The sequence below is a fragment of the Misgurnus anguillicaudatus genome, chromosome 25, assembly GCF_027580225.2.
Source record: "Misgurnus anguillicaudatus chromosome 25, ASM2758022v2, whole genome shotgun sequence".
Lineage (NCBI taxonomy): Eukaryota > Metazoa > Chordata > Actinopteri > Cypriniformes > Cobitidae > Misgurnus > Misgurnus anguillicaudatus.
The window spans coordinates 2,772,178-2,791,547 of NC_073361.2; the positions used below are offsets into that span (position 1 = coordinate 2,772,178).

The 19,370-nt window shown below is 40.4% G+C and overlaps 1 protein-coding gene across 1 annotated transcript in view; it reads left to right on the top strand.

Annotated features, from left to right (window-relative positions):
* Positions 1 to 7,194: 7,194 nt before the first annotated feature.
* sycp2l (synaptonemal complex protein 2-like) overlaps positions 7,195 to 19,370 on the top strand; it is a 45,554-nt gene continuing 33,378 nt past the window's right edge. Inside the window, 7 exon segments of the mRNA XM_073864174.1 lie at positions 7,195 to 7,344; positions 7,566 to 7,685; positions 7,785 to 7,901; positions 7,985 to 8,086; positions 8,210 to 8,234; positions 8,337 to 8,422; positions 8,511 to 8,599. Of these exon segments, the coding sequence (XP_073720275.1) occupies positions 7,339 to 7,344; positions 7,566 to 7,685; positions 7,785 to 7,901; positions 7,985 to 8,086; positions 8,210 to 8,234; positions 8,337 to 8,422; positions 8,511 to 8,599 (545 nt within the window). The 5' untranslated portion in view covers positions 7,195 to 7,338.

Consider the following 19,370-nt stretch of genomic DNA (forward strand, 5'->3'; position numbering starts at 1 on the left):
GCTCAGAGTCACTCTGAATCTGCCATAACCAATCGCTAACGTTTGATCGTGACGTATATCATGCACCGAAACCGGCCGGAAACGACAAGTAAGAAGAAAAAACTAAAAGAATTTTGAACCATTGGCTTATAAGGGATCTTTCGTTAAGGGGTCGAATACTGATTACTAAGGCAGAGGCTATTTCTCGTTTAACTTATGCAGCATTGGCTTTACATCTTGGTAAAAAAGAATGCAAAGAGATTGACAAAATGCTGTATAACTTTGTTTGGAAAAACAAAACGCATTATATAAAGAAAACTGTTATTATGAATACTTATGAAAAGGGTGGCCTAAATTTTTTGGACTTTGCAACATTAAATAATACATTGGCTTAGACAGATTATCAGAAATCCCAATTCCATTTGGAATTTTATTCCCTCCTATATTTTTTCCATCTTGGGTGGCCTTCAGTTTTTCCTTGGTTGCAATTACGATATTGATAAAATACCAGTAAAACTAGCTGAGTTTCATCGCCAGGCTTTTCTTTCATGGTCTTTAATCTACAAGCACAATTTCTCACCGCATAGGTATTATATCTGGAATAACAAGGACATTGTGTATAAGCGTAAATCTCTTTTTCTTGAGTATTGGTTTAAGAATGGCATAATTCTGGTAGATCAATTGTTTAATTCTAATGGTTTTCTTTTCACTTTTGGCGAATTTTTGGCTTATTACAAAATCCCTGTAACACCAAAGGATTATGCCAAAGTTTTTGATGCCATATCTCCTAAAATCTGTACTTTATTTAAATATACAACAAGAATAAATACTACACTTTGGTCCCTACCTAATATTGTAAATACCTTTGAAGGTAGGATATGTTTGTCGTTTAACTCTCATAACAGTTGTATAAGAACTTTATTTCAAATAAATATTGTATCCTTGCCTTATGTTCATTTGTTCTGGAACCGGTTCTCAGATGATATTGTTTGGAAAAAGGTTTGGTTACTTCCTAATCAGTATTTAATAACAAATCAAAAGGAAGTTTCATTTAAACTAATTCATAGGATCTACCCAACAAAACATTTTTTTGTGAAATTTAAAAGCGATATAGATACAAATTGTACTTTTTGTAATAACAGCTTAGAAACTGTGGTTCACTTATACTGGTACTGCCCACTTGTAAAAACCTTTTGGGAAAATGTTTGTGAGTTTATTTGTAAGAATATTGATGTTGATTTTATGTTATTTTGGAAATATGTGCTTTTTGGTATTTTCAAGAATCAAAGAGACTATCATGATACTAATAGTATTTACATTATTAATCTGATCCTTCTGTTAGCAAAATTTCATATTCACAAATGTAAATTTAAAAAAAACAAGAACCCTGTTTTATATTATTTAAAAAAGAAATGGAACTGTATATTGATTCTATAAGATTTTCTTTAAAGCAAAAGGCACTGAAAACTTTAAAAATGTGTACCTTATTTAATATTCTATTGTAAATTCCCTCAAGCATACCCTGTATTTGTATTGTTATTGTCAATCTTTTTTATTGATGTCTGTTGTTTAGTAAATTCAATTAAAAAAAAAAATGTCAGCAGCAAAAAAAAAAAAACGACAAGTAAGAATAATCAGACAAACAAAACTTAGCAAACCTGGTTCTTGCTCCGGCTTTAACTTTATATTTAACTTTTATATTTAACTTTTTATATTCGGCAGTTTTGCAACAACGGACGGAATAGCTTTTTTCACGTCTTTCTCCGCTGCCATTACTGAACTACAACTCAAACTGACGCACGACCTCAACGTCATCGTTTTTAGCCACCCCCATCTGTTCGCTGATTGGCCCTGCAGATTTTTGCAGGGCTGCGTTCAGCCCCGACAAAACGTTGCACAACGTTTATTAAACAGAAACGGTGATGCGTTGAACGCCCTGTTGTGATGACGTAAGCGTTGCAACTACGGTAGCTGAGAGGCCATTCTTTGTGTTCTTTTTTAAATGTTTCTGAGGACTGATTAAATCGTTATAAATGTGTGTTTAATACTGTAAAAGACCCTCAATAGGCTTGTTTGAGATGAGCAAATTCTGCGCAGAATCGATCACCGGTGATCCGCGCAAGATGCATGTCGGTTAGAAAAGTGTCCGACTTACGTCCGACTTGCTCTGATGTCACGCTGACGTGTGCAAAATAACTCTCGCGATGGAGAGGCGGGCTCGTCGGATTCTACAGCCGAGCGCAGTTGCTCTCCACCGACTGCGTTGACGAAAAGCACGATGGGAAAAGACTTGCTGACGACACAGCTTAATGCTCATTGGCCAGGTTATGTCAGCTGATGACTTGTTAATTCGAAAAACTCTCATTCCTGTAGTAGTTTTTATATTAATTCAGTTGTTCTTTACTATGACATTTATATTTTTTATGAATTCCTCTAAACTTCTGTATTGGTGTTGATTTATTTGTACTGTGAGCTGTTTATATTTCACACAACAGAAACGAATTTGTATTACCACTAGATTTATTCATCCCAACATTTACTAAGTAACCTTTTCCAATAACGAACAGTTCACCTTCGTTGATTCTCCTTATAAACATCTTTATGTAAATTAATTTATTGGTATTTAAGTTGCATCTATTTAATCCGCGATAAAATACGCGAACGTGATCTCTGCCTATGCTGACGTTTGTAGTCGACTGGACTGCGAGATTGGTGAAGTGTCTGACTTTAAAGCTCTTTTTTCACTCCTCCCCTTACTGCAGCCGTCTGCTCTCGTCTGAATTTCAGGCAAGGCAAGCTGCATCTCAAACAAGCCTAATGTTACAGTCACTGACCTTGCCGTCCAGAATGAAAGACAACATTCCAACTTGAACCCATTGAGCGAGCTGTCTCTTTACTACCGCGTGGTTTTATATATCTTGCCGCTGATTGGGCCGACATTTCTGACACACCCACCAAACAAGAGAAAACGCTTCTAAAACCTGTTGCATTCCGTTGCACACCGTTTCAAGGAAACATGTCGTTCAACCCGGAAACCGTAGCAAAACGTTGTGCACCGGTGTGAGATTGAACGTGCCCCAGGAGAAAACGAAACTCTACAGAGCAGTCCCAAGCTGTTTCTCAATAGGCTTGTTTGAGATGAGCAAACTCTGCGCAGAATCGATCACCGGTGATCAGCGCAAGATGCATTCCGGTGTTGTGTGAAATTCTGTCCCCGTGAAAAACTGTCCCAATGGGCGGGGCACACATGCATACCCATAGGTTCGCTCCGCTCTGGAACCAGCGATTGGATTGCAAATTCTTGTGTGTTTTCCAGCTCTTTTTTATATTTAGGTAATAACGCCGAATGATCATATGCCTTGTTCATATGTACAATTGTTTACATTATGCTTTGTATGTGCGTTTTGTAAGAACACTTTTTCATGGCTAAACAATATCGGTTTTGCTATTTAGCCTGCATTTATAATGCTAAACACAAAACTAGAGTACGAATCGAGCACATATTTCTCCTCATTGTTTTTGTTGTATCTTGTCCATAGTTAATGTTTTGTTTTGTAGTGTATTTTGCTGCATTTATTGCAGGCACGCACTGCAATAAAACTCAAATCCCTGCTGAAAAAACAATAGAGACCATTACGCTAATTATGGTTTTTAAAGTTTTAATGGTTAATGGTTTGTAATGGTTTTGTAATGGAAACCCTTATAATTTCTGTAATGTTTTCTATTGTTTTTTTCGGCAGGGATATGGCTAACTGCATCTATAAATAAAAAATAAAACATTTTAAATGTTCTCTGGTGTTATTTTGTTTCCTTTTTGAGTTGGACTTTATAGAGCCTTAACGAAAAGAGCATTGCAATCATTCAAAGGACATGATGCATGATTACTCTATTAAAGCAGGATTCCTGGCTGTAAATAAAAATGGCCTAACATTTTTTTTAAAGGTTATTTACCTAATTGCAAGACCAACATTGTTCAGACCAGCTTAAATATGTTTATGAGTGTTTTCCTGTGTTACTAAAAGGCAAAAATGGAAGACAGACCAAAATATAAAAACAACATTTTAATTTTCTTCCCGAATTAGATAATGACATGTTTTTAAACAGAGTGATAAAGAGAAGATGAGAATGAAAAGAAACTGACCAAGTTCTCATTATTTGACCCAATCAGCACATCATACTCCCCTGGATCCAGCAGCAGTACAGATGCATATTGTAACAAGAGTTTATTTCACTAATTCATTGCTAACATAAAATATCCATTTCAAGAATTCAGCATTTCTTAAAGCCTTTTCATTAAAATGGCACTGCCCTTCCAGAGGTTCAATGGCTGAAAGGATTTTTCAGTAAGTAATGTCAGACTTGCCAGATAATGCATTGATAAGTTTTAGTCACCCTTCTATCTAAACAGAGGATTGATTTACACATAGAAAGCAATTGATAAAAAAAAACATGTGCAATGTTTCGATGTATAAATATGAATGGGTTGCATCACCCAGTTTTGGCAGTAGCCTATATGTACAAAAGTTGGATAGTACATCTGTGTTACTTTAATCAATTATGTTTATTTTGTAACATCTTGTGTATGTGCATAAACAAAGAACATATTACATATGGAATGTAATTCTTAATGTATTTGTCCAATAATTACAATGAGAGAGTCTTCATGTGTGTTGTGTGTGTTTTCAAGTGACTACAGCTTTTTTATGGCCTAGATTCAAATCAAAATTACCTTTTTGTCTTGGTCCAAATTAGCCTCTTAGCACATAGGGAAACAACCACATTTTGCATTAGGCAAGGCTTGTATTTCAAATATGTTAGACCATTTTTATTTACAGAAATCCTGTAAATATAGTAATGTTTACATACATGTGTATAATTTATAAGAAAATACGAGTATGCTTTAACCAGTGAGCACATTGTGCTATGTATAGTTTATGTTATGTTTGATTGTGGTTGTTTATGGATGTTGGTATGTTGTGTGAGCCTTTTATATCTTATGGATGTTTGTTTATTGTGTGTGTTTTTATATTTGGACTTCGAGTCTGTCAATAAAGATAACTAACTTTATCATGATATGTGATTAATCTGGCCTTCGTGAGTGAGTTTCTTGTCTTTACTTTAACAGTAAGAAAATATGTTTTTGCAAATCTGAATAAACAAGAAATGCCAATTTCAATTATTACAAGGCTTTTTCGTTAAGGCTCTATAAATTCCAACTGGGGTTAAAAACTGGCAAGAGGCAAAACAACACCAGGAAACATTATATAAAAATGTAATTAATAAATATAATAATAATAATAAAAATCTTTATTTGAACATGCAGCCAGCTACATATTTTATTGCAGTGCATGCAAATGCAGCAAAATACACTACAAAACAAGAGATGGACTATCGCAACAACAAAAAACAATGAGGAGAAATACGTGCTCGTTCCGTGCTTTAGTTTGCTGTTTAGCATTATAAACGCAGGCCAAACAGCAAAAACGACACTGCACAGCCATGAAAAGGTGCTCCTACAAAACGCACACGCAAAGCATTTTAGCCTATTATGTGAAGAATGCAAACAATTGTGCACCTAAACAAGGCACATGATCACTCGGCTCTACCACCTTATAGAAATAATATATCAAAAAAGAGCTGGAAAACACACAAGAACCCGCAATCCAATCGCTGGTTCCAAAGCGGAGCGAACCTATGAATATGCATGTATGCCCCGCCCATTGGGACAGTTTTTCACGGGGACAGAATTTCACACAACACCGGTTAGAAAAGTGTCCGATCCGACTTGCTCTGATGTCATGCTGACGTGTGCAAAATAACTCTGGCGATGGAGAGGCGGGCTCGTCGGATTCTGCTGAGCGCAGTTGCTCTCCACCGACAGCCGAAAAGCACGATATGGGAAAAGACTTGCTGACGACACAGCTTAATGCTCATTTGCCCGGGAATGTCAGCTGATGACTTTTTAATTCTAAAAACTCGACTTCCTGTAGTAGTTTTTATATTTATTCAACTTGTTCTTGACTTATGACATTTATATTTTTAATGAATTCCTTTAAACTTTTTTGTATTGGCGTTGTATTATTTGTACTGTGTGCTGTTTATATTTCACACAGAAACGAATTTGTATTACGTCTGGACTTAGATTACATCCCAACATTAGGTGTGTTCGACATCGGCTGTGGCTGGATGTAACCGATCGGCGAGATTTGCCGCGTGCAGGCGGGGAGGAGCTGAAAACGGAGACGTGAGGTGTGTTCGACTTCATGCGGCGCTGCGCAGACCGATCGGCGGCTGACTTGAAGCAGTGCATTTTGGTTAGTACTTTTGTCCGACTTCAGCTGGCGCTGCAGGCACGTGACTGTGTCATATGGTTTTTAAGTACCGCGAGAGCGTTTCGAGAGTAGCCGGCTGGCTCAGCCGGTGCAGCTTCTCCAGAGCGGCTGCCCGGAGTTGTGATGACGTAACAGCTTTACTTGATTGGTCGCCTCATTGATGACAACGATCACGTGCGTTTCAAGTTTAATCCAACCTTTAGTTTCACTAATAAACATTATAAATTCATGTTTTAAAACAGGAAAAAACACTTTAATATGCTTAATATGTTATATTGTGTCGTGTAATAAAATAAAAATGAAAATAACACGCTCTATTGGTATTTTAATAATATATGCTTGTTTCCCGTTATTTTCGGGTATACAGTATAAGCAGCAATTAAAATATTCGATATAAAATGTTTCTGGTTGCAACTTTTTATTAAAAGATTTGTTTTTATTAAATTCAGCATCTAATTCACTTCATTCGCGATTAAAAACAAGGAAACACGGCGCACACGTCACTACGGCAAGCAGTAGGTGTCCGGCTTGACGGCTCCGTCTTCAGTTCCTCCCTCGACTGCAAGCGGCAAACCTCGCCGATCGGTCTGCGCAGCGCCGGATGATCTCGAACACACCTATTATTACACAGAGCCACAGTTCACCGACAAGAAGGGAAATATCGCATTCATGATCGCAGGCGATTCATCCGCGATTATTAATGCGATATTTCCCCTCTAGTTAAAATGGCCTACATTCATCTAATGTTTGATCTGTTTGATAAGTCAATGTAATAAAGCCAAATACTAACAAATCATATTGGTTCAATTTAATAATTTTACATGGAAATTTGCCAAGTATGCCTAATCAACTGAAGTTCAACTGATGAGGCATTTTTGTGTGTACCTAAATAGAAGGTAATACTGTGAGTGACTGATAGTTGTGTGCTAGGTGTTCACACAGGTCATTTTTCCTTAACACTTAATTAAAAGACATGTGTGTCTAATTAGACGGTCTCTGGTATGAGGAGCTCGCATGTCTGGCCGCCATGAGTGTGAGTTGTTCTGTAGATAATTATATTTTATTCATTTGTTTTCACCACGCACGCTTTTATATGAGATATACTTACTGATACACATTTATGATATAATTGAATTGATGTGTATGATCGTAGGTAAACACTTTCTTTCATATTGTCCTCATAAGTTTCACGTAGCCTTAGAAATGTGTTTTTAAACACCAAATAATAATCAATATTCCCTTTCCATTACACAGTTTGCATGTAAACTGCATGAGGCATTTGTTCAAAATAACGTTTTCAAGGCTTTTGTGATAGTTGCTGAAGAAAAATCTTCCATAACTTTGGTCGATCGATTGGACGAAGTTGTTATCACGGCAAGTTTTTTATTAAATGTAGTAATTGTAATAATGTGCTTACTTTAAAGAACGAAACACTATTATTTGATACTGATGTGACGTTAAAATGAATTCCAGGAACTGCATAAAAAAGAACACAAAAATGTCGTTCTAATATTACGTGCCATTGAACATGTGATCGGTAAAGATGAAGAGTGCAAAGATACACTTGTTCACCACGGCTTGGTTGTAAAGATAAGCATTTTATTTGATTTAACAAATATTACGGCTGAAGGTTACTGATCAGCATGATCATTTCTCATGTTCTCACTTTCCACATGTTGAGCTGGTTTGGGGTCGTGTCAGAGCACCTTAAAGAACAGCACAAACCTTCCAAGATCGTAATGAAACTCATCGAAGTGTTCTACGAGGTTTCCATGGTAATTATTTTTCGGTCTCTGCAACCATATAAAATCACATCACATACATGTATGTATTATGTGTATGTGTAGCCTATGTGTGTAGCCATGTGTGCATTTAAGATTTCTAATGGCTTTTTACAGAGTTTGTGTCAGAACACCAGTGCAGGTAACCCATATTTAAATATTTGTCAAGAAAAAATATTTCTCTTTTTTGTTGTTAGTTAAGTATTTGAATTAACGCTATCTATATGTTCTGTGCTTGCGAAAGGAAGTAATAAGATCCTGGATTTATTTCTCTTGCGTTTTGGGACTGTTGTCTTGGACTATGAAATGCCTTTCTGTCTACGGTTAGAGGTAGCCTATTACTATATGGTTATTGTTAGCAAAACTCACTAACACTGTTTCGTGTTGTTAAATGGTTTCTGCATAATTTCATTTTCAGGCAATCAGAACCATAAACTCAATGTTGGACAGCAGTCCAAAAGACATAAGGAAGAAACTCTGCCAGTCAGATGACCATATCGGGCTCTTGTAAGTTGTCATTTAGCCTGAACACCTCTCAAACGTTCTTTGTCACTACTTAACATCACCGTTATAGTACACATAAAATCACTGAAAAATTACATCAATTACCACATAGCATCAATGTGCACATCTAGTACAGGGCAAATTAGACAAATTGCCTTGCATTATTACAGTGCATTGAAAATGCGCTGTACTGTTGTTACTGGGCTTTTTATTATTAGTGGTGCTTGCATTTATGCAAGGCATCACTATTACTATTCCTCAGGGATATTATTATTAGTGGTGCTTGCATTTATGCAAGGCATCACTATTACTATTCCTCAGGGATATTATTATTAGTGGTGCTTGCATTTATGCAAGGCATCACTATTACTATTCGTCATACTTATTTTTCTTATTATTCTTTTTCTGGACACTTTTTCGGCGCGTAACTCGTCCCGCACGGTTTGCCGTAGTCCCATGAAAGAGGGCTCAAATCGACCGGATTATTGAGGAGAGGGGTGCTATGACTTTTATAAGCAATCGGGTGCAGGATTTTTGAAAGGGGGGCGAAAAACCACCCGAAAAATCCCATTGACTTAACATTGGGCCTAACTTTGACGGGTCATAGCTCTGCTCGAGGATTTTGTAGAAACATGTGGGTTATAACATTTGAAGAGGGTGGTAGACTCTGTAAGAACATACATCACATTGGGGTGTAAGGTGTACCCCTGGGGTGTAAGAGGCACCCAAAAGTGCCCCATTGACTTATAATGGGGCAGGAAACATGCCCATATAAGGACATAAAAAAGTTCCAGATGGGATATCTTCGCTTTACAATGTCGTAGAGACAAGGGGGTGGGCTCATTTTATTCAGACATCCAATCAGTCTATCAGGATAGTATCAGAGCAATTAAGCCACGCCCCTAGCAACCACTTTTAAGCACCCTAGCAACATAAAATTCAAACAGTTATATCTCGGCATCAGAACATCGTAGAGACACGGGGGTTGGACCGTTTTACTTGTGACTCAGAGTGTAATCAGTGGCCACATCATTGGCCACTCCCAAGCCACGCCCCTAGCAACCAAAATGAGCACCCTAGCAACATAATAAACACAGCCTTATATCTCCGCATCAGAACATCGTAGAGACACAGGGGTTGGACCGTTTTACTTGTGACTCGGAGTGTAATCAGTGGCCACATCATTGGTCACTCCCAAGCCACGCCCCTAGCAACCAAATACAGTACCCTAGCAACAGAGTAAACAAAGCCTTATATCTCCGCATCAGAACATCGTAGAGACACGGGGTTTGGACCGTTTGACTCATGACTCGGAGGGTAATCACTAGTGGATGCCAATTTTTTCCCTAGCAACCACATACAGTACCCTAGCAACAGAGTAAACAAAGCCTTATATCTCTGCATCAGAACATCGTAGAGACACGGGGTTTGGACCGTTTGACTCGTGACTCGGAGGGTAATCACTAGTGGATGCCAATTTTTTCCCTAGCAACCAAATACAGTACCCTAGCAACAGAGTAAACAAAGCCTTATATCTCCGCATCAGAACATCGTAGAGACACGGGGGTTGGACCGATTGACTTGTGACTCGGAGGGTAATCACTAGTGGATGCCAATTTTTCCCCCTAGCAACCAAATACAGTACCCTAGCAACAGAGTAAACAAAGCCTTCTATCTCCGCATCAGAACATCGTAGAGACACAGGAGTTGGATCAATTTACTTTTGGCTTGGAGTATAATCATATATGTTCCCCAGAATTTTGCCACGGCAAGCATCACTCACATTTTCTTCAGGAAATGTACCTATCTAGTTATATTTTATTCTTACATCCGGACACTTTTTCGGCGCGTAACTCGTCCCGCACGCTTTGTCGTAGACCCATGAAAGAGGGCTCAACTCGACCGGCTTATTGAGGAGAGGTGTGCTATGACTTTTATAAGCGATCGGGTGCAGGATTTCCGAAAGGGGGGCGAAAAACCACCCGAAAAATCCCATTGCCTTAACATTGCGCCCAACTTTGACGTTTTTTCCCTAGCAACCAAATACAGTACCCTAGCAACAGAGTAAACAAAGCCTTATATTTCCGCATCAGAACATCGTAGAGACACGGGGGTTGGACCGTTTGACTCGTGACTCGGCGGGTAATCAGTAGTGGATGCCAATTTTTTCCCTAGCAACCAAATACAGTACCCTAGCAACAGAGTAAACAAAGCCTTATATCTCCGCATCAGAACATCGTAGAGACACGGGGGTTGGACCATTTGACTCGTGACTCAGAGTGTAATCATTATGGGATGCCAATTTTTTCCCTAGCAACCAAATACAGTACCCTAGCAACAGAGTAAACAAAGCCTTATATCTCAGCATCAGAACATCGTAGAGACACGGGGGTTGGACCGTTTGACTCGTGACTCAGTGTGTAATCGCTATGGGATGCCAATTTTTTCCCTAGCAACCAAATACAGTACCCTAGCAACAGAGTAAACAAAGCCTTATATCTCTGCATCAGAACATCGTAGAGACACGGGGGTTGGACCGTTTGACTCGTGACTCAGTGTGTAATCACTATGGGATGCCAATTTTTTCCCTAGCAACCAAATACAGTACCCTAGCAACAGAGTAAACAAAGCCTTATATCTCCACATCAGAACATCGTAGAGACACGGGGGTTGGACCATTTGACTCGTGACTCAGAGTGTAATCATTATGGGATGCCAATTTTTTCCCTAGCAACCAAATACAGTACCCTAGCAACAGAGTAAACAAAGCCTTATATCTCAGCATCAGAACATCGTAGAGACACGGGGGTTGGACCGTTTGACTCGTGACGTAGTGTGTAATCACTATGGGATGCCAATTTTTTCCCTAGCAACCAAAAACAGTACCCTAGCAACAGAGTAAACAAAGCCTTATATCTCTGCATCAGAACATCGTAGAGACACGGGGGTTGGACCGTTTGACTCGTGACTCAGTGTGTAATCACTATGGGATGCCAATTTTTTTCCCTAGCAACCAAATACAGTACCCTAGCAACAGAGTAAACAAAGCCTTATATCTCCACATCAGAACATCGTAGAGACACGGGGGTTGGACCATTTGACTCGTGACTCAGAGTGTAATCATTATGGGATGCCAATTTTTTCCCTAGCAACCAAATACAGTACCCTAGCAACAGAGTAAACAAAGCCTTATATCTCGGCATCAGAACATCGTAAAGACACGGGGGTTGGACCCTTTGACTCGTGACTCAGTGTGTAATCATTATGTGATGCCAATTTTTTCCCTAGCAACCAAATACAGTACCCTAGCAACAGAGTAAACAAAGCCTTATAACTCCGCATCAGAACATCGTAGAGACACGGGGGTTGGACCGTTTGACTCGTGACTCGGAGGGTAATCACTAGTGGATGGCAATTTTTTCCCTAGCAACCAAATACAGTACCCTAGCAACAGAGTAAACAAAGCCTTATATCTCCGCATCAGAACATCGTAGAGACACGGGGGTTGGACCGTTTGACTCGTGACTCGGAGTGTAATCATTATGGGATGCCAATTTTTTCCCTAGCAACCAAATACAGTACCCTAGCAACAGACTAAACAAAGCCTTATATGTCCGCATCAGAACATCGTAGAGACACGGGGGTTGGACCGTTTGACTTGTGACTCGCAGGGTAATCACTAGTGGATGGCAATTTTTTCCCTAGCAACCAAATACAGTACCCTAGCAACAGAGTAAACAAAGCCTTATATCTCCGCATCAGAACATCGTAGAGACACGGGGGTTGGACCGTTTGACTCGTGACTCGGAGTGTAATCATTATGGGATGCCAATTTCTTCCCTAGCAACCAAATACAGTACCCTAGCAACAGAGTAAACAAACCCTTATAACTCCGCATCAGAACATCGTAGAGACACGGGGGTTGGACCGTTTGACTTGTGACTCGGAGGGTAATCACTAGTGGATGCCATTTTTTTCCCTAGTAACCAAATACAGTACCCTAGCAACAGAGTAAACAAAGCCTTATATCTCCGCATCAGAACATCGTAGAGACACGGGGGTTGGACCGTTTGACTCGTGACTCGAAGGGTAATCACTAGTGGATGCCAATTTTTTCCCTAGCAACCAAATACAGTACCCTAGCAACAGTGTAAACAAAGCCTTATATCTCCGCATCAGAACATCGTAGAGACACAGGGGTTAAACCGTTTTACTCGTGACTCGGCATGTAATCACTAGTGGATGCCAATTTTTTCCCTAGCAACCAAATACAGTACCCTAGCAACAGAGTAAACAAACCCTTATATCTCCACATCAGAACATCGTAGAGACAAAGGGGTTGGACCGTTTGACTTGTGCCTTGGAGTGTAATCACAAGTGGATGCCAATTTTTTCCCTAGCAACCAAATACAGTACCCTAGCAACAGAGTAAACAAAGCCTTATATCTCTGCATCAGAACATTGTAGAGACACGGGGGTTGGCCCGTTTGACTTGTGACTCGGAGAGTAATCACTAGTGGATGCCATTTTTTTCCCTAGCAACCAAATACAGTACCCTAGCAACAGAGTAAACAAAGCCTTATATCTCTTCATCAGAACATCGTAGAGACACAGGGTTGGACCGTTTGACTCGTGACTCGGAGGGTAATCACTAGTGGATGACATTTTTTTTCCCTAGCAACCAAATACAGTACCCTAGCAACAGAGTAAACAAAGCCTTATATCTCCGCATCAGAACATCGTAGAGACACGGGGGTTGGACCGTTTGACTCGTGACTTGGAGGGTAATCCCTAGTGGATGCCATTTTTTTCCCTAGCAACCAAATTCAGTACCCTAGCAACTGAGTAAACAAAGCCTTATATCTCCGCATCAGAACATCGTAGAGACACAGGGGTTGGACCGTTTGACTCGTGACTCGGAGGGTAATCACTAGTGGATGGCAATTTTTTCCCTAGCAACCAAATACAGTACCCTAGCAACAGAGTAAACAAAGCCTTATATCTCCGCATCAGAACATCGTAGAGACACAGGGGTTGGACCGTTTGACTCGTGACTCGGAGGGTAATCATTAGTGGATGCCATTTTTTCCCTAGCAACCAAATACAGTACCCTAGCAACAGAGTAAACAAAGCCTTAATTCTCCGCATCAGAACATCGTAGAGACACAGGGGTTGGACCGTTTGACTCGTGACTCGGAGGGTAATCACTTGTGGATGGCAATTTTTCCCTAGCAACCAAATACAGTACCCTAGCAACAGAGTAAACAAAGCCTTATATCTCAGCATCAGAACATCGTAGAGACACGGGGGTTGGACCGTTTGACTCGTGACTCAGAGTGTAATCACTATGGGATGCCAATATTTTCCCTAGCAACCAAATCCAGTGCCCTAGCAACCGAATAAACAAAGCCTTATATCTCCACATCAGAACATCGTAGAGACACGCGGGTTGGGCAGTTTTACTCAGGAGTCAGAGTGTAATGACTAGTGGATGGCAATTTTTACCATAGCAATCAAATACAGTACCCTAGCAACAGTGTAAACAAGGCCTTATATCTCCGCATCAGAACATCGTAGAGACACGGGGGTTGAACCGTTTTACTTGTGGTTTGGTGTATAATCATATGTTCCCCAGAATTTTGCCACGGCAAGCACCACTCACATTTTCTTCAGGAAATGTACCTATCTAGTTATATTTTATTCTTACATCTGCACGTTTTTTCGGCACCTAACTCGTCCCGCACGGTTTGTCGTAGACCCATGAAAGAGGGCTCAAATCGACCGGCTTATTGAGGAGAGGTGTGCTATGACTTTTATAAGCGATCGGGTGCAGGATTTCCGAAAGGGGGGCGAAAAACCACCCGAAAAATCCCATTGACTTAACATTGCGCCCAACTTTGACGAGTCATAGCTCCGCTCGAGGATTTTGTAGAAACATGTGGGTTACAACATTTGAAGAGGGTGGTAGACTCTGTAAGAACATACATCACATTGGGGTGTAAGTTGTACCCCTGGGGTGTAAGAGGCGCCCAAAAGTGCCCCAATGAAAAGTCAATGGGGGAAAATCCCATAGACTTAACATTGCAAAAACTTTGACGGGTCACAGGTACGAGCGAGGATTTTGAAAAAACATGTGGGTTACATTATTTGAAGAGGGTGGTAGACTCTGTAAGAACATGGATCACAATGGGGTGTAAGTTGTACCCCTGGGGTGTAAGAGGCACCCGAATTTTCCCATTGACTTATAATGGGGCAGGAAACATGCCCATATAAGGGAATAAAAAAGTTCCAGATGGGATATCTTTGCTTTACAATGTCGTAAAGACAAGGGGGTGGGCTCATTTTACTCAGACATCCAATCAGTCTATCAGGATATTCCTAAAGCTTTTAAGCCACGCCCCTAGCAACCACTTTTGAGCAACCTAGCAACAAAAAATTCAAACAGTTATATCTCTGCATCAGAACATCATAGAGACACGGGGGTTGGACCGTTTGACTAGTGACTCAGAGTGTAATCATTATGGGATGCCAATTTTTTCCCTAGCAACCAAATACAGTACCCTAGCAACAGAGTAAAGAAAGCCTTATATCTCCGCATCAGAACATCGTAGAGACACGGGGGTTGGACCGTTTGACTCGTGACTCGGAGTGTAATCATTATGGGATGCCAATTTTTCCCCTAGCAACCAAATAAATTACCATAGCAACAGAGTAAACAAGGCCTTATATCTCCGCATCCGAACATCGTAGAGACACGGGGGTTGGACCATTTGACTCGTGACTTAGAGTGTAATCATTATGGGATGCCAATTTTTTCCCTAGCAACCAAATACAGTACCCTAGCAACAGAGTAAACAAAGCCTTATATCTCCGCATCAGAACATCGTAGAGACACGGGGGTTGGACCATTTGACTCGTGACTCGGAGTGTAATCATTATGGGATGCCAATTTTTTCCCTAGCAACCAAATACAGTACCCTAGCAACAGAGTAAACAAAGCCTTATATCTCCGCATCAGAACATCGTAGAGACACGGGGGTTGGACCGTTTGACTCGTGACTCAGAGTGTAATCATTATGGGATGCCAATTTTTCCCCTAGCAACCAAATACAGTACCCTAGCAACAGAGTAAACAAAGCCTTAGATCTCCGCATCAGAACATCGTAGAGACACAGGGGTTGGACCTTTTGACTCGTGACTCAGAGTGTAATCATTATGGGATGCCAATTTTTTCCCTAGCAACCAAATACAGTACCCTAGCAACAGAGTAAACAAAGCCTTATATCTCCGCATCAGAACATCGTAGAGACACGGGGGTTGGACCGTTTGACTCGTGACTCAGAGTGTAATCATTATGGGATGCCATTTTTTTCCCTAGCAACCAAATACAGTACCCTAGCAACAGAGTAAACAAAGCCTTTTATCTCCGCATCAGAACATCGTAGAGACACGGGGGTTAGACCGTTTGACTCGTGACTTAGAGTATAATCATATATTGTTCCTCGAAATTTGCCACGGCAAGCACCACTTCACATTTTCTTCAGGAAATGTACCTATCTAGTTATTATTATTATTCTTCCAACCAAATTTCCGCAATTAATACGGCTCGAACCGCTTAACTTAGAAACTTCATTCAAACTCTCAAACGTGCGGACTATTCGGGAATAGTGTGCTATGACTTTTATAAGCGGTCGGAGGTACGGTCTTCGCCCCAGGGGCGAAAAAGCAGCCGAAAAATCCCATTGACTTAACATGGAGACAAACTTTGACGAGTCGTAGCTCAGACCTAGAATTTCACAGAAACTTGTGACTTGCCACATTTGAAGAGGCTGGCAGGCTCTGTAAGAACATACCTCACAATGGCGTGTAAGTTGTACTTCTGGGGTGTAAGAGGCCCCCAAATTTCCCCATAGACTTATAATGGGGCAGGAATCATGCCCATATAAGGAAATAAAAACGTCCCAGATGGGATATCTTTGCAGCGCAGTGTCATAGAGACATGGGGGTGGGCTCATTTTACTCAGGCATCCAATCAGTCCCTTAGGATCCTTATTGAGCTATTAAGCCACGCCCCTAGCAACCATTTTGGGCACCCTAGCAACATTTTCCCATAGACTGCCATTATAAAATGCCCAAATGGATATCTTTGCAGCACAGTGTCATAGAGACATGGGGGTGGGCTCATTTTACTCAGGCATCCAATCAGTCTCTCACCATCCTTATTGAGGTATTAAGCCACGCCCCTAGCAACCAAATATGAGCAGCCTAGCAACATAATAAACAAAGCCTTATATCTCTGGATCCGAACATCATAGAGACATGGGGGTTGGGTCTTTGGGTCATATTAGCTTCATGCTAGCTTCATGCTAAGTCATACTAGCTTCGTGCTAGTTTCATGCTAGCTTTATGCTAATGTCATAATAAATCTTGCTAACTTAATGCTAAATCATGTTAGCTTAATGTTAAATCTTGTTAGCTTCATGCTAAATCATGCTAGCTTCATGCTAATCATGCCAACATCATGCTAACTTCATGCTAGTCATGCTAGCATCATGCTAGCTTCATGCTAATCATGCTAACATCATGCTAACTTCATGCTAATCATGTTAGCATCATGTTAGCTTCATGCTAATCATGCTAACATCATGCTAACTTCATGCTAATCATGCTAGCATCATGCTAACTTCATGCTAATCATGTTAGCATCATGCTAGCTTCATGCTAATCATGCTAACATCATGCTAACTTCATGCTAATCATGCTAGCATCATGCTAGCATCATGCTAGCATCATGCTAATCATGCTAGCATCATGCTAATCATGCTAGCATCATGCTAGCTCATGCTAACTTCATGCTAATCATGTTAGCATCATGCTAGCTTCAATGCTAATCATGCTAACATCATGCTAGCTTCATGCTAATCATGCTAACTTCATGCTAATCATGTTAGCATCATGCTAACTTCATGCTAATCATGTTAGCATCATGCTAGCTTCATGCTAATCATGCTAGCATCATGTTAGCTTCATGCTAATCATGCTAGCATCATGCTAGCTTCAATGCTAATCAAGCTAACATCATGCTAACTTCATGCTAATCATGCTAGCATCATGCTAACATCATGCTAGCTTCATGCTTATCAAGCTAGCATCATGCTGATCATGCTACCATCCTGCTAATCATGCTAAAATCATGTTACCTTCATGCTAATCATGTTAGCTTCATGCTAATCATGCTAGCTTCAATGCTAATCATGCTAACATCATGTTAGCTTCAATGCTAATCATGCTAGATTCATGCTAATCATGCTAGCATTATTAGCATGCTAGCTTCATGTTAATCATGCTAACATCATGCTAAATCATGCTAACAACATGCTAGCTTCATGCTAAATCATGCTAGCGTCATGTTAGCTTCATGCTAAATCATGTTAGCTTCATGCTAAATCATGATAATGTCATGATAAATCATGTTAGCTTCATGATAAATCATGTTATCTTCATGTTAAATCATGCTAGCAAAACATGTCAACAGCCAGGTAAACTACGAGACTAAATTTCTTTTACATTTCTGTCAATCAACTTTTTTGCATTTTCATGCACTGGTAATTCCTTGGGAATTGCATTTCTAGTTAGAGATGTTGCTATATATGCATACATTGCATATGCAATACTCTGGAAGTAATTCTGTTATTTCGAGCAGTTTTTTTTTTTTTGCTTAATGTCCTTAAAGCTATAGGCCAGGGCTATTCAAATCTTACCCTGGAGGCCCGGAGCACTGCATAGTTTAGCTCCAACCCTAATCAAACTTACCCACCTGTGATTTTCTAGTGATCATGAAGACATTAGGTGTGTTCGACTTCATGCGGCGCTGCGCAGACCGATCGGCGGCTGACTTGAAGCAGTGCATTTTGGTTAGTACTTGTGTCCGACTTAAGCTGGCGCTGCAGGCACATGACTGTGTCATATGGTTTTTAAGTACCGCGAGAGCGATTCGAGATCAGCCGCCTGACTTAGCCAGCGCAGTTCCCGAAGAGGAGCTGCACGGGCTGTAATGACGACACAGCTGTTTCACGATTGGTCGGATTCACCACATGACAACACTCACGTGTGTTTCGTGTGTATTTTTACGCTCTTAGTTCCACAAATGCTCACAAATCTGTATTTTTATAACAGTTAAAGCTCTTTTCATGTAGTCGCGATGTTGTATTGTATCATCTTCATCAAAATAAAATGGATAAAAAACATAGACCCCACTACTTGGGTATTTAAATAATATATGCTTATGTTAAACTTTATTCTTGTAAACATGCTGTAATCCTCTTCAGTTCCACTCATGCTCATACACGGACATTCAAAACAGTATAATTCCCTTTTTATGTAGTTTACATCTTACAAATCATGTTTATTGCCATAAAACAAGCAAACGGCACGTGATCAGCCATGCTTGACGTAAAAGCCGCAAACTACGGGGAGCACAGGGCGTCCGACTTCACGTCTCCGTTTTCAGCTCCTCCCCACCTGCACGCGGCTAATCTCGCCGATCGGTTACATCCAGCCACAGCCGATGTCGAACACACCTAATGATTAGCTTGCTCAGGTGTGTTTCATCAGGGTTGGAGCTAAACTCTGCAGTGCTCTGGGCCTCCAGTGTAAGATTTGAATAGTCCTGCTATAGGCTATTCAGCAGTGAGGTCAGACTCAACCTCGTAAAGGCTACTACTGCGGTCCAGACGACTCGGAATTAGGATATTTCCCTCCTCAAAAAGTCACA